Below are 15,019 nucleotides of genomic sequence, written 5' to 3'. Positions count from 1 at the left end.
CATCACTAAGCCTGAGCTTTCTTGAGTGGAAGACACATGTTACCAACCTCTTTCATTTGGAAAGATACCATTACCTAAAAATAGAAAAGCCTGGCCTCCATGAGGTCATACTCTTGCTGTGGGAGGGTAAACCTCTCTAACTCTGTACTTAAAATAATCTACTAACAGCTACCTAACGCGGGTCTTGAACCATTTCACTTTCCAATTCCCCCCTTTGAGAAGTGAATACATGTGCCCCCCCCCATTCCTATTTATTTACCTCTAATACTTTTTCTCACCTGCCTTTCTAATTTCTATCTCCAGGTAACCTCAGTCTGGCTACTCTACTCTCCAAGAACCAGATAACAATTGGTTATAGTTGATGAAAATGTTATTTAGCTAAACTATATGTTTTGTTTATTTATATTTAAAATTGTTAAAACATATGCAAGCAATATATGAGGCATTCATGTTCTTCTCTTCCTATACTGGACTCTCTTCTTCTCTCACCCATTATGGATGAGCACTCTTATGGACATTCAGCAGTAAAGTTGTGGAATAGCATTCACATGGACTCTTATTTTCCTCCAATCCAGCTCTGTAATTCAAGTCATATTTAAGTATTGATTTATTTGCATTGAAAAGTTAACTTGAATTTATCAATGAAGCTTCCATATTATATAAAAAAAAAAGATTTAACAAACAATTACACACAGCAAACAGGTTTGAAAACAAAAGTAGCAAAAAACAGAACCTATAACTTTACCAGACGAGTAGCCTCTGCTCCATGGAGACCGAATGAAGAATAGTCAAATACGCTTTTGCAGACAGCCTCCCAATGTAGAATGACAAAATTATTTTGTTTAAATCATAGTTAAATACATTTTGGCTCCTAGTTTTTGGCTGAATAGCAGGAACATGATGAAGATGCTGTAGGGAGAAATGGCCAGGATGGGGATAGGAGACAACCAAAATGAAGGCAGAAATGAATACAACTAGACAAAAGGTCATTGTACACTTGCCCCTTAAATAGCGCACCTGAGTGTAAGTGCTCCACTAGCGCACACCAAACAGAAAAAGATGTTTTAAATAATTTTATACATGGGAATACACATCTGGGCCAGTTCTAGGATTTTTGGCTACTCAGACGAAGACATATTTTTTCACAGTAGATATAGTATACCCCGCCATTATTGCTTCTTAACAAAATGTTCTAGTGATGTGTTAAGCAGATATAGATAACTATTTTATCTATGATACAGAAAATAGATTTCTTTTCCAATAACACATCAAACTTTTGACTCTTAATATGATTTATTAATCCTGTAATAGTTATAATGATTCATTTTTGCATGACATAAAGTGGTGGCTTTGCACAGCATAGCAAATCCGTGGTGGCTCTGCATAATGAATCAAACAGTGGTGACAATATATAAAACACATGAACCTGGGGACAGGTAGACCTCTTTTCTTTTCAACCATTACACCTAGACTGATACTAGCATGTCTAACAGGAAAATGTGTCAAGCTGTAGGCGGACAGGATCTCAAGCATAGAACTTGTCCACCCGCAATTGCCACTTGGCAAAATTTAATACTGCAGAAGAGCTCTGTTCAGTCCGGCCCTCTGCTCCTGGACAACCAATTGCATGAGAGCAAGTCCTGTCAATCGCCCCGAACAAGTGAGTTTGAGGTGTTTTATCTCTGCCATCTAGGTGGTTGCAAACTCACTCTCATAAGCCTGAACTGCAAGTTCTAAAAAGCTGCAAATGCATCTTGATACATTGCTCAAGCCCTACGATAGATCACATTAACTGGCAGTGGAGTACTGGCAGGTTTTGGACAAGGGACCAGTACAACTCACACTTGTGTCATTGTAGCGTGATGATAATGAACATTTATACACTAATGAACACAACACTGCACTATATGATAATGCAAGGCGTCTATACACTAATAAACATGCTGCACTTTATATTTAATGCAGAGTATGTATGCAATGATAACATATATGCTGCACTGTATAAAGGGGCACAAACCCCAAATATTTATTTCATGATTCAGATAGAGCAACTTTCCAATTTACTTCTATTATCTTGTTATCCTTCCTTGAAAAGCAGGATTGTAATTTCAGGAGTGTGCACGTGTCTGCAGTACTATATGGCAGCGGTTTTGCAACAATGTTATACATTAGCAAGAGCAGTAGATGGCAGCACTATTTTCTGTCATGTAGTGCTCCAGACATGTGCACGTTACCTATCTAGATATCTCTTTAACAAAGAATAATAAGAGTAGGAAGCAAATTTGATATTAGAAGTAAATTGGGAAAAAAATTAAATTGTAGTCTATGAGGCCTATTTATCAAATGTCTGTCGGACCTGATCCAACAGTGTGGATCAGGTCTGACAGACATCGCTGAATGTGGAGAGCAATACGCTCTCCGTATTCAGCATTGCAATTGGCCGCCAGCAGGGGGGTGTCAATCAACCTGATCGTACTCGATCGGGTTGAATTGTGGCTATCTCTGTCCGCCTCCTCAGAGCAGGCGGACAGAGTTATGGAGCAGCGGAGTTATGGAGCAGCGGTCTTTAGACCGCTGCTTCATAACTGCTGTTTCTGGCGAGCCTGCAGACTCGCTAGAAACACGGGCCCACCAGCTCCATCCAGAGCTTGATAAATGGGCCTCAACATCTGAATCATGAAATACATATGTGATACATAATGATGCCGAAGATTTATACACTGAAAATGAACACACTGCACTGTATAATTATGTCAATTATCTATACACTGAAATAGGACATATTGGGATAAAATTATGGCCATCTATACACTTTAATGTATAGGTATGCACGTAGAGTAGACCGATGTTAGATATGTGGTACTGTGCAATAATATAGGATAGATAGATAGATATACCAGACACCATCCAGGAAAATAAAGTGCACTGATATGTTGCAATATATCAAAAGTTGGAGGATTGTAGGATTATCAGTGCCCTTCAGCCCTAGTAATACCCATTAGATTGTGGATGGAGGTGAGTCCCACTGCTGTCACTTGCGCTACCAACTTCTATGGCTGCTAAAGATTTGCAGATAGCTGATAGACTGTGCAGTAGGATATTTCAGCCGGATGCTTCTAGCTGTTTTGCTTGACCTGCACTCTCTGCCCTCCTGTGTTTCAAGGCCGCCCCCTCCCATTCTAGCCATTATAAACCCCAAATATGTTCCCCACTATGAAACCCAAGCTAGGCAGCAAAAAAATAATATACACATAAAAAATGTTTTTTATTAATACAGCCTTACTTATCTAAATGCCCAAGTTTTCCTCTCTTTAAGTGTTCTGTTACAGCAAGATTGCCCATCACCATTGTGTTTAGATATTTTTCCATGGTCTAGAAATAATTTTTGCGTATGTGATTTTTTTATTTCTTTACATAATTTAAGAATTATGGCCTAATGATAAAGGCTCCAGTTTTTAAGGTAAGGTCGAATTCTACTATCTTTCTACTAAATTTTGCCAGTTTTGTTTAAACCTTGACAAGTGAGCATTGGCTGGAACACAGTGCTTCCTTACACTTGGTAATAGACTTATTTTTTTCACAAATGCATAATTTGGATGGCTTTTGTAGTGACCTCTACCCCTTTCCCCCATTTTTGAATATACAGGGAGTTCAGAATTATTAGGCAAGTTGTATTTTTGAGGATTAATTGTATTATTGAACAACAACCATGTTCTCAATGAACCCAAAAAACTCATTAATATCAAAGCTGAATAGTTTTGTAAGTAGTTTTTAGTTTGTTTTTAGTTATAGTTATTTTAGGGGGATATCTGTGTGTGCAGGTGACTTACTGTGCATAATTATTAGGCAACTTAACAAAAAACAAATATATACCCATTTCAATTATTTATTTTTTACCAGTGAAACCAATATAACATCTCAACATTCACAAATATACATTTCTGACATTCAAAAACAAAACAAAAACAAATCAGTGACCAATATAGCCACCTTTCTTTGCAAGGACACTCAAAAGCCTGCCATCCATGGATTCTGTCAGTGTTTTGATCTGTTCACCATCAACATTGCGTGCAGCAGCAACCACAGCCTCCCAGACACTGTTCAGAGAGGTGTACTGTTTTCCCTCCTTGTAAATCTCACATTTGATGATGGACCACAGGTTCTCAATGGGGTTCAGATCAGGTGAACAAGGAGGCCATGTCATTAGATTTTCTTCTTTTATACCCTTTCTTGCCAGCCACGCTGTGGAGTACTTGGACGCGTGTGATGGAGCATTGTCCTGCATGAAAATCATGTTTTCTCCAACATAGGTGTGTCCGGTCCACGGCGTCATCCTTACTTGTGGGATATTCTCTTCCCCAACAGGAAATGGCAAAGAGCCCAGCAAAGCTGGTCATATGATCCCTCCTAGGCTCCGCCTACCCCAGTCATTCTCTTTGCCGTTGCACAGGCAACATCTCCACGGAGATGGCTAAGAGTTTTTTGGTGTTTAAATGTAGTTTTTATTCTTCAATCAAGTGTTTGTTATTTTAAAATAGTGCTGGTATGTACTATTTACTCTGAAACTGAAACAGAAAAGAGAAGAAGATTTCTGTTTGTAAGAGGAAGATGATTTTAGCAAACGTTACTAAAATCGATTGCTGTTTCCACACAGGACTGTTGAGATGAAGTAACTTCAGTTGGGGGAAGCAGTTGGCAGACTTTTTCTGCCTGAGGTATGACTGGCCACATTTCTAACAAGACTTTGTAATGCTGGAAGGCTGTCATTTTCCCTATGGGGACCGGTAAGCCATTTTCTTAGATTAAGCAAAATAATAAAAGGCTTTATAAGGGCTTATAAAACTGGTAGACATTTTTCTGGGCTAAAATGATTACTTTGCTAAGCATATTTGACAGATTATAACTCTTTATAGTTATTATAATCTTGGGGATTGTTGTTAAAAAACGGCAGGCACTGTATGGACACCTTTTTTCAGATGGGGGCCTTCTCTAGTCATAGGCAGAGCCTCATTTTCGCGCCACTAATGCGCAGTTGTTTTTGGAAGGCAAGGCATGCAGATGCATGTGTGAGGAGCTAAGAACCACTGAAAAAGCTTATTGAAGGCGTCATTTGGTATCGTATTTCCCCCTGGGCTTGGTTGGGTCTCAGCAAAGCAGATACCTGGGACTGTATAGGGGTTAAATGTAAAAATGGCTCCGGTTCCGTTATTTTAAGGGTTAAAGCTTTCAAATTTGGTGTGCAATACTTTTAAGGCTTTAAGACACTGTGGTGAATTTTGAACAATTGCTTCATGCTTTTTCGCATATTCAGTAATAAAGTGTGTTCTGTTTAAAATTTAAAGTGCCAGTAACGGTTTTATTTTAAAACGTTTTTTGTGCTTTGTTGACAAGTTTAAGCCTGTTTAACATGTCTGAACCATCAGATAAGCGATGTTCTATATGTATGAAAGCCAATGTGTCTCCCCATTTAAATATATGTGATAATTGTGACATAGTGTCCAAACAAAGTAGGGACAATGATGCCACAGATAATAATAGTGCCCAAGATGATTCTTCAGATGAGGGGAGTAAGCATGGTACTGCATCACCCCCTTCTGTGTCTACACCAGTTTTGCCCACACAAGAGGCCCCTAGTACATCTAGTGTGCCAATACTTATTACTATGCAACAATTAACGGCTGTTATGGATAATTCTATTGCAAATATTTTATCTAAAATGCCTACTTATCAAAGAAAGCGCGATTGCTCTGTTTTAAACACTGAAGAGCAAGAGGACGCTGATGATAACGTTTCTGACATACCCTCACACCAATCTGAAGGGGCCAGGAGGGAGGTTTTGTCTGAGGGAGAAATTTCAGATTCAGGAAAAATTTCTCAACAAGCTGAACCTGATGTTGTAACATTTAAATTTAAATTAGAACATCTCCGCGCACTGCTTAAGGAGGTATTATCTACTCTGGATGATTGTGACAATTTGGTCGTTCCAGAGAAATTATGTAAGATGGACAAGTTCCTAGAGGTTCCGGTGCCCCTCGATGTTTTTCCTATACCCAAGCGGGTGGCGGACATAGTAAATAAGGAATGGGAAAGGCCCGGCATACCTTTTGTTCCTCCCCCTATATTTAAGAAATTATTTCCTATAGTCGACCCCAGAAAGGACTTATGGCAGACAGTCCCTAAGGTCGAGGGGGCGGTCTCTACTCTAAACAAACACACTACTATTCCCATAGAAGATAGTTGTGCTTTCAAAGATCCTATGGATAAAAAATTAGAGGGTTTGCTTAAAAAGATGTTTGTTCAGCAAGGTTACCTTCTACAACCAATTTCATGCATTGTTCCTGTCACTACGGCAGCGTGTTTCTGGTTCGAAGAACTAGAAAAGTCGCTCAATAAAGAATCTTCGTATGAGGAGGTTATGGACAGAGTTCAAGCACTTAAATTGGCTAACTCTTTTATTCTAGATGCTGCTTTGCAATTAGCTAGATTAGCGGCGAAAAATTCAGGGTTTGCTATCGTGGCGCGCAGAGCGCTCTGGCTAAAGTCTTGGTCAGCGGATGTGTCTTCCAAGACAAAATTGCTTAACATCCCTTTCAAGGGCAAAACACTGTTTGGTCCTGATTTGAAAGAGATTATTTCAGACATCACCGGGGGAAAGGGCCACGCCCTTCCTCAGGATAGGTCTTTTAAGGCTAGAAATAAGCCTAATTTTCGTCCCTTTCGCAGAAACGGACCAACCTCTACTTCTACATCCTCTAAGCAAGAGGGTAATACTTCTCAACCCAAACCAGCCTGGAGACCGATGCAAGGCTGGAACAAGGGTAAGCAGGCCAAGAAGCCTGCCACTGCTACCAAAACAGCATGAAGGGATGGCCCCCGATCCGGGACCGGATCTGGTGGGGGGCAGACTTTCTCTCTTTGCTCAGGCCTGGGCAAGAGATGTTCAGGATCCCGTGGCACTAGAAATAGTTTCTCAAGGTTATCTCCTGGAATTCAAGGAACTACCCCCAAGGGGAAGGTTCCACAGGTCTCAATTATCTTCAAACCAAATAAAAAGACAGGCATTCTTACATTGTGTAGAAGACCTGTTAAAGATGGGAGTAATTCATCCAGTTCCAATAGGAGAACAAGGGATGGGGTTTTACTCCAACCTGTTCATAGTTCCCAAAAAAGAGGGAACATTCAGACCAATTCTAGATCTCAAAATCCTAAACAAATTTCTCAGGGTTCCATCGTTCAAAATGGAAACCATTCGAACGATCCTTCCTACCATTCAGGAAGGTCAATTTATGACCAAGGTGGATTTAAAGGATGCGTACCTACATATTCCTATCCACAAGGAACATCATCAGTTCCTAAGGTTCGCTTTTCTGGACAAGCATTACCAGTTTGTGGCACTTCCATTCGGATTAGCCACTGCTCCGAGAATTTTCACAAAGGTACTAGGGTCCCTTCTAGCGGTTCTAAGACCAAGGGGCATTGCAGTAGTACCGTACTTGGACGACATCCTGATTCAAGCGTCGTCTCTGTCAAAAGCAAAGGCTCATACGGACATCGTCCTAGCCTTTCTCAGATCTCACGGATGGAAAGTGAACATAGAAAAAAGTTCTCTTTCCCCGTCAACAAGAGTTCCCTTCTTGGGAACAATAATAGACTCCTTAGAAATGAGGATTTTTCTGACAGAGGTCAGAAAATCAAAACTTCTAAGCTCTTGTCAAGTTCTTCATTCTGTTCTTCGTCTTTCCATAACGCAGTGCATGGAAGTAATAGGATTGATGGTTGCAGCAATGGACATAGTTCCTTTTGCACAAATTCATCTAAGACCATTACAACTGTGCATGCTCAGACAGTGGAATGGGGATTATACAGACTTGTCTCCGACGATTCAAGTAGATCAAAGGACCAGAGATTCACTCCGTTGGTGGCTAATCCTGGACAACCTGTCACAGGGAATGAGCTTCCGCAGACCAGAGTGGGTCATTGTCACGACCGATGCCAGTCTGGTGGGCTGGGGCACGGTCTGGGAACCCCTGAAAGCTCAGGGTCTGTGGTCTTGGGAAGAATCTCTTCTCCCGATAAACATTCTGGAACTGAGAGCGATATTCAATGCTCTCAAAGCTTGGCCTCATCTAGCAAAGGCCAAATTCATAAGGTTTCAATCAGACAACATGACGACAGTTGCATATATCAACCATCAGGGGGGAACAAGGAGTTCCCTGGCGATGGAGGAAGTGAACAAGATAATTCAATGGGCGGAGGATCACTCCTGCCACTTGTTTGCAATCCACATCCCAGGAGTGGAAAATTGGGAAGCGGATTTTCTGAGTCGTCAGACATTCCATCCTGGGGAGTGGGAACTCCACCCGGAAATCTTTGCCCAAATAACTCAATTATGGGGCATTCCAGACATGGATCTGATGGCCTCTCGTCAGAACTTCAAGGTTCCTTGTTACGGGTCCAGATCCAGGGATCCCAAGGCGACTCTAGTAGATGCACTAGTAGCACCTTGGACCTTCAACCTAGCTTATGTATTCCCACCGTTTCCTCTCATTCCCAGGCTGGTAGCCAGGATCAACCAGGAGAGGGCTTCGGTGATTTTGATAGCTCCTGCGTGGCCATGCAGGACTTGGTATGCAGACCTGGTGAATATGTCATCGGCTCCACCATGGAAGCTACCTTTGAGACAGGACCTTCTTGTTCAAGGTCCATTCGAACATCTGAATCTGGTTTCCCTCCAACTGACTGCTTGGAGATTGAACGCTTGATTTTATCAATGTGTGGGTTTTAAGATTCTGTAATAGATACTCTGATTCAGGCTAGAAAGCCTGTAACTAGAAAAATTTACCATAAGATATGGAAAAGATATATCTGTTGGTGTGAATCTAAAGGATTCCCATGGAACAAGATAAAAATTCCTAAGATTCTATCCTTTCTACAAGAAGGTTTGGAGAAGGGATTATCTGCAAGTTCTCTGAAGGGACAGATTTCTGCGTTATCTGTTTTACTTCACAAAAGGCTGGCAGCTGTGCCAGACGTTCAAGCGTTTGTTCAGGCTCTGGTTAGAATCAAGCCTGTTTACAGACCTTTGACTCCTCCCTGGAGTCTTAATCTAGTTCTTTCAGTTCTTCAAGGGGTTCCGTTTGAACCCTTACATTCCGTAGATATTAAGTTATTATCTTGGAAAGTTTTGTTTTTGGTTGCAATTTCTTCTGCTAGAAGAGTTTCTGAGTTATCTGCTCTGCAGTGTTCTCCGCCCTATCTGGTGTTCCATGCAGATAAGGTGGTTTTGCGTACTAAGCCTGGTTTTCTTCCGAAAGTTGTTTCCAACAAGAATATTAACCAGGAGATAGTTGTACCTTCTTTGTGTCCGAATCCAGTTTCAAAGAAGGAACGTTTGTTACACAATTTGGACGTAGTCCGTGCTCTAAAATTCTATTTAGAGGCCACTAAAGATTTCAGACAAACTTCTTCTTTGTTTGTTGTTTATTCTGGTAAAAGGAGAGGTCAAAAAGCAACTTCTACCTCTCTTTCTTTTTGGCTTAAAAGCATTATCCGATTGGCTTATGAGACTGCCGGACGGCAGCCTCCTGAAAGAATCACAGCTCACTCCACTAGGGCTGTGGCTTCCACATGGGCCTTCAAGAACGAGGCTTCTGTTGACCAGATATGTAAGGCAGCGACTTGGTCTTCACTGCACACTTTTGCCAAATTTTACAAATTTGATACTTTTGCTTCTTCAGAGGCTATTTTTGGGAGAAAGGTTTTGCAAGCCGTGGTGCCTTCCATTTAGGTGACCTGATATGCTCCCTCCCTTCATCCGTGTCCTAAAGCTTTGGTATTGGTTCCCACAAGTAAGGATGACGCCGTGGACCGGACACACCTATGTTGGAGAAAACAGAATTTATGCTTACCTGATAAATTACTTTCTCCAACGGTGTGTCCGGTCCACGGCCCGCCCTGGTTTTTTTAATCAGGTCTGATGAATTATTTTCTATAACTACAGTCACCACGGTATCATGTGATTTCTCCTATGCATATTTCCTCCTGTACGTCGGTCGAATGACTGGGGTAGGCGGAGCCTAGGAGGGATCACATGACCAGCTTTGCTGGGCTCTTTGCCATTTCCTGTTGGGGAAGAGAATATCCCACAAGTAAGGATGACGCTGTGGACCGGACACACTGTTGGAGAAAGTAATTTATCAGGTAAGCATAAATTCTGTTTTTCTTGAAGGATGCAGACTTCTTCCTGTACCACTGCTTGAAGAAGGTGTCTTCCAGAAACTGGCAGTAGGACTGGGAGTTGAGCTTGACTCCATCTTCAACCCGAAAAGGCCCCACAAGCTCATCTTTGATGATACCAGCCCAAACCAGTACTCCACCTCCACCTTGCTGGCGTCTGAGTCGGACTGGAGCTCTCTGCCCTTTACCAATCCAGCCACGGGCCCATCCATCTGGCCCATCAAGACTCACTCTCATTTCATCAGTCCATAAAACCTTAGAAAAATCAGTCTTGAGATATTTCTTGGCCCAGTCTTGAAGTTTCAGCTTGTGTGTCTTGTTCAGTGGTGGTCGTCTTTCAGCCTTTCTTACCTTGGCCATGTCTATGAGTATTGCACACCTTGTGCTTTTGGGCACTCCAGTGATGTTGCAGCTCTGAAATATGGCCAAACTGGTGGCAAGTGGCATCTTGGCAGCTGCACGCTTGACTTTTCTCAGTTCATGGGCAGTTATTTTGCGCCTTGGTTTTTCCACACGCTTCTTGCGACCTGTTGACTATTTTGAATGAAACACTTGATTGTTCGATGATCACGCTTCAGAAGCTTTGCAATTTTAAGAGTGCTGCATCCCTCTGCAAGATATCTCACTATTTTTGACTTTTCTGAGCCTGTCAAGTCCTTCTTTTGACCCATTTTGCCAAAGGAAAGGAAGTTGCCTAATAATTATGCACACCTGATATAGGGTGTTGATGTCATTAGACCACACCCCTTCTCATTACAGAGATGCACATCACCTAATATGCTTAATTGGTAGTAGGCTTTCGAGCCTATACAGCTTGGAGTAAGACAACATGCATAAAGAGGATGATGTGGTCAAAATACTCATTTGCCTAATAATTCTGCACTCCCTGTATTGCAATATGAAAGAAAGCTATATTTATCTTTAAATCAATCTTCCTAGTTAAAAGTAATATATAAATTCTCCACAAGTCACACCTTTTCGAGTCCCAAAACAGAGTCCCAAAACAGAGATATAAATGCACAATAGTAGCTATCTTTAGAGAAAATGCAGAATCTCCCCATCTTACACTAACAATCCATTGATGTGTTTTTTGGAGTACAGGCACTTCATTAGGGAAAATGTATCTTATTCCTGTTCTGTTTTCCAGAGTCGTGTTCATAATAATTCCTCTCTGTTTTTATATGGATGAGGAATGGCTGGAATTTCCCATTCTTTATTACAAAAAATAAGGGAGATAATAAACTCACATTTTGTGAATAGAAACAACTTTCCAATTGACTTATATTATCCAATTAGTTTTGTTCTCTTGTTATCCTTTATCTAAAAGGATACCTAAGTAGGCTTGGGAACTGCTGATTGGTGGCTGCATAAATATGTAGTGCATGGCTGCATCTTCAACAAATAATACCAAGAGAATGAAGCAAATTAGATAATAGAAGTAAATTGGAAAGTTGTTTAAAAGTGTATACTCTATCTAAATCATGAAAGAAAAGTGTGGGGCTTAATGTCTCTTTAAGTAAGTATTAGATACTATTTCTATTACGCTTAAAAATGTGGGCATAAAATGTATATTTTAGTGCATTTGTTAGCAACTGGTGATTGTTTGTCTAGTTACTCACCACTCAGTGGGTTTGGTAAATATTTCACTTATAATAATTGCCTTCTATTCTTTTTGAAAACAGTCAACATGTAAGTGTGATCATTATAATTATAGAAAAGATCTCTACTGTGCTAATTGTTCATTTAGATGCGTGCACATAACAATCTACTGTTTGTCTCCTGGCTTTTACAGGTACAATAATCAATCTATAAGTATTAATATGTATGTGTGTATATATATATATATATATATATATATATATATATATATATATATATATATATATATATATATATATATATATATATATGTATATATATATATATATATATATATATATATATGTATATATATGTTATATAATTTTATTTTATTTTTATATAACACATTTTATTTATTGTTTTTAGTTTACGTGTTAACCTGGACATGGGCAAAGCTGCTTATGGATGGATGATCATGAGAGATGAGAATATCCCAAGAACAGTGGTACGAACAAGCACCATTCCAGAAGAGTTGGGAAGATTGGTTTATTTACTTACAGATAAAACAGGTAATTACAACCTGTAAAACATATTTTAAATTAATAAATGGTATATATTAGATTTACATTTTTATTTTTTTATTTATATTTGTTCATTTTACAATTTCCTTTTTTCAAATTCATAGATATTTCAGTCACATTTAATTTGCAGCTTTTGAAGGTTCTGCCTCAATGGGAAAATGAAATGCCGATTTCAGCAAATTTAAGAAGCACAATGCACTTGCATGTTTGTTAACAAAAGATAAAGGACTAGATTTAATGAAACAAACATATATATATAATGAAACGTTAGGCTCCCACTGTGCTTTATGTAGCATCATTTAATGTTCATGGAAAATATCTGTTTATTACTGGCAGTAAAAGGTACACATCACGATTAAGAAATTTACAACGTGGATGTTTCCAAGGTTACATTTATTCATGGATCCAACAGGCCTATGCACAAGGCTGCGCAGTGACAATGAGGCAGCAGACCGCAACCTGGTACCAAGTTAAATAGCTCTGCTTATTCTGCTTAGATCTCCCTTTTTTGATTCACAATCCATTTTGGGTGTTCTCAAAGAACATTCAAACACAAAAACCAACATTTGTGTGGGACAATAAATTAGAATTGGGTTGCACCTTATTGGGTTGTCCCAATAGTGGCATAGAAAACTAAACACACCCCTACATATTGCTTACAGTCTGTGTGCAAGCGCATACCTGTTAACTATTAAATGATTCTTCCTTTGTCGGACGTAACAAGCATTCCATCTAAAAGCAAAAATATTTTTAATGTATGTGTCATATTATTTTGTATCAAATATGGGTATATAGCTTCTTGTCCTTCTGCTTCAGTTTTTATTGGTTTGTTGCTTTGTACAGATAAAGAAAAACAATGCTAACCCTTCTCACTATGTTTAGTATGATCTCTTGTTGCAAGTGTCTGCCTAACGCTTTCTATGGACAACTGGACATACAGGATGTCTGACTATGGGTTTAGTTCTATACACTTTTGGATTATGAGAGCCCTCTTAATTAGTGTCCCTCTCTTAAGTGGCTTATGCGGACAGCATTTCTTGTGGGGAGCAGGCATTTAGCACACTAGGGATGTTTGTCAGTAGTATATTTTAACGGAGGTTTAGTTGACAAAGATCTACTATTGCTTATTTGTTTTGCGCTATTTCTCAGATCTGTTTGTTTGTAACACAGACTATTTGTTTACTTCCCTAGTTCTCCAGACTACTGTTTCAGGTTCAATTTTATTACCAGGACTTGAAAGTGAAAGTTTCTACACTGACAACTTGGCTACTGAATTGTTTATTTGTTCAATCTGTGTTGTTTTTTTCCCTTAACAAGCTGTTTTCTACACTGTTGCAGAGCAGCAAACTGTTTGGATCTAAGGTTTTTTTTTCAGGGGTCTAGGCCATTTTCTCAAATAGTATTAAAGGGACAGTAATGTCCAAATGAAACTTTCATAATTCAGATAGGGCATGCAATTTAAAACAACTTTCCACTTTACTTTTAACATCAAATTTGCTTTGTTCACTTGATATTCTTTGTTGAAAGCTAAACCTAGGTAGGCTCATATGCTAATTTCTAAGCCCTTGAAAGCCACCTCTTATCTTAATGCATTTGACACTTTTTCACAGCTAGTGAGCGTTCGTTCATATGTGCCACATAGATAACACTGTGCTTACTCCCGTGGAGTTATTATTACTCCCGTGGAGTTATTATTCTGATTGGCTAAAATACAGGTCTGTCAAAAGAACTAAGATAAGGGGGCAGTCTGCAGGGGCTTAGATACAAGGTAATCCCAAAGTTAAGTGTATTAATATAACAGTGTTGGTTATGCACAACTGGGGAATGGGTAATAAAGGGACTATCTATCGGCTAGATTTAGAGTTTGGCGTTAGCCGTCAAAGTAGCGTTAAGGGGTCCTAACGCTGCTTTTGGCCGCCCGCTGGTATTTAGAGTCAGGCAGGAAAGGGTCTACTGCTCACTTCCCTACCGCGATTCCAGGCTACCGCAGATCCCCTTACACCAATTGCGTATCCTATCTTTTCAATGGGATCTGCCTAACGCTGGTATTTGGAGTCTTGGGAGAAGTGAGCGGTAGACCCTCTACTGACAAGACTCCTGCCGCCAAAAAAAGTCAGTAGTTAAGAGCTTTATGGGCTAACGCCGGAATATAAAGCTCTTAACTACTGTGCTCCAAAGTCCACTAACACCCATAAACTACCTATGTACCCCTAAACCAAGGCCCCCCCACATCGCCGCCACTCTAATAATTTTTTGTTAACCCCTAATCTCCCGACCGGACACCGCCGCCACCTACATTATACCTATAAACCCCTAATCTGCTGCCCCTAACATCGCCGACCCCTATATTATATTTATTAACCCCTTATCTGCCCCCACCCAACGTCGCCGCTACCTAACTACACTTATTAACCCCTAATCTGCTGACTGGACCTCTCCGCCACTATAATAAATATATTAACCCCTAAACCGCCGCACTCCCGCCTCGCAAACACTATAATAAATTTTATTAACCCCTAATCTTCCCTCCCTAACATCGCCGCCACCTACCTACAATTATTAACCCCTAATCTCCCGCCTGCACCGTCGCTACTACTATAATAAAGTTATTAACCCCTAAA

General features: G+C 40.1%; 1 protein-coding gene across 2 annotated transcripts in view; it reads left to right on the top strand.

The window, feature by feature from the left end:
- Window positions 1-15,019, top strand: part of ATP9B (ATPase phospholipid transporting 9B (putative)) — a 1,400,042-nt gene that overhangs the window by 977,927 nt on the left and 407,096 nt on the right. For both annotated transcript variants that reach the window (XM_053714846.1, XM_053714845.1), the window contains exon 13: window positions 12,244-12,386. In XM_053714846.1, coding sequence (XP_053570821.1) covers window positions 12,244-12,386 — 143 coding nt within the window. The remainder of the gene's footprint in view (window positions 1-12,243; window positions 12,387-15,019) is intronic.

Source organism: Bombina bombina, chromosome 5 (genome assembly GCF_027579735.1).
Source record: "Bombina bombina isolate aBomBom1 chromosome 5, aBomBom1.pri, whole genome shotgun sequence".
NCBI lineage: Eukaryota > Metazoa > Chordata > Amphibia > Anura > Bombinatoridae > Bombina > Bombina bombina.
Note: the sequence above shows the minus strand (reverse complement) of the source record. Positions and strands in the feature narration are given on the sequence as shown.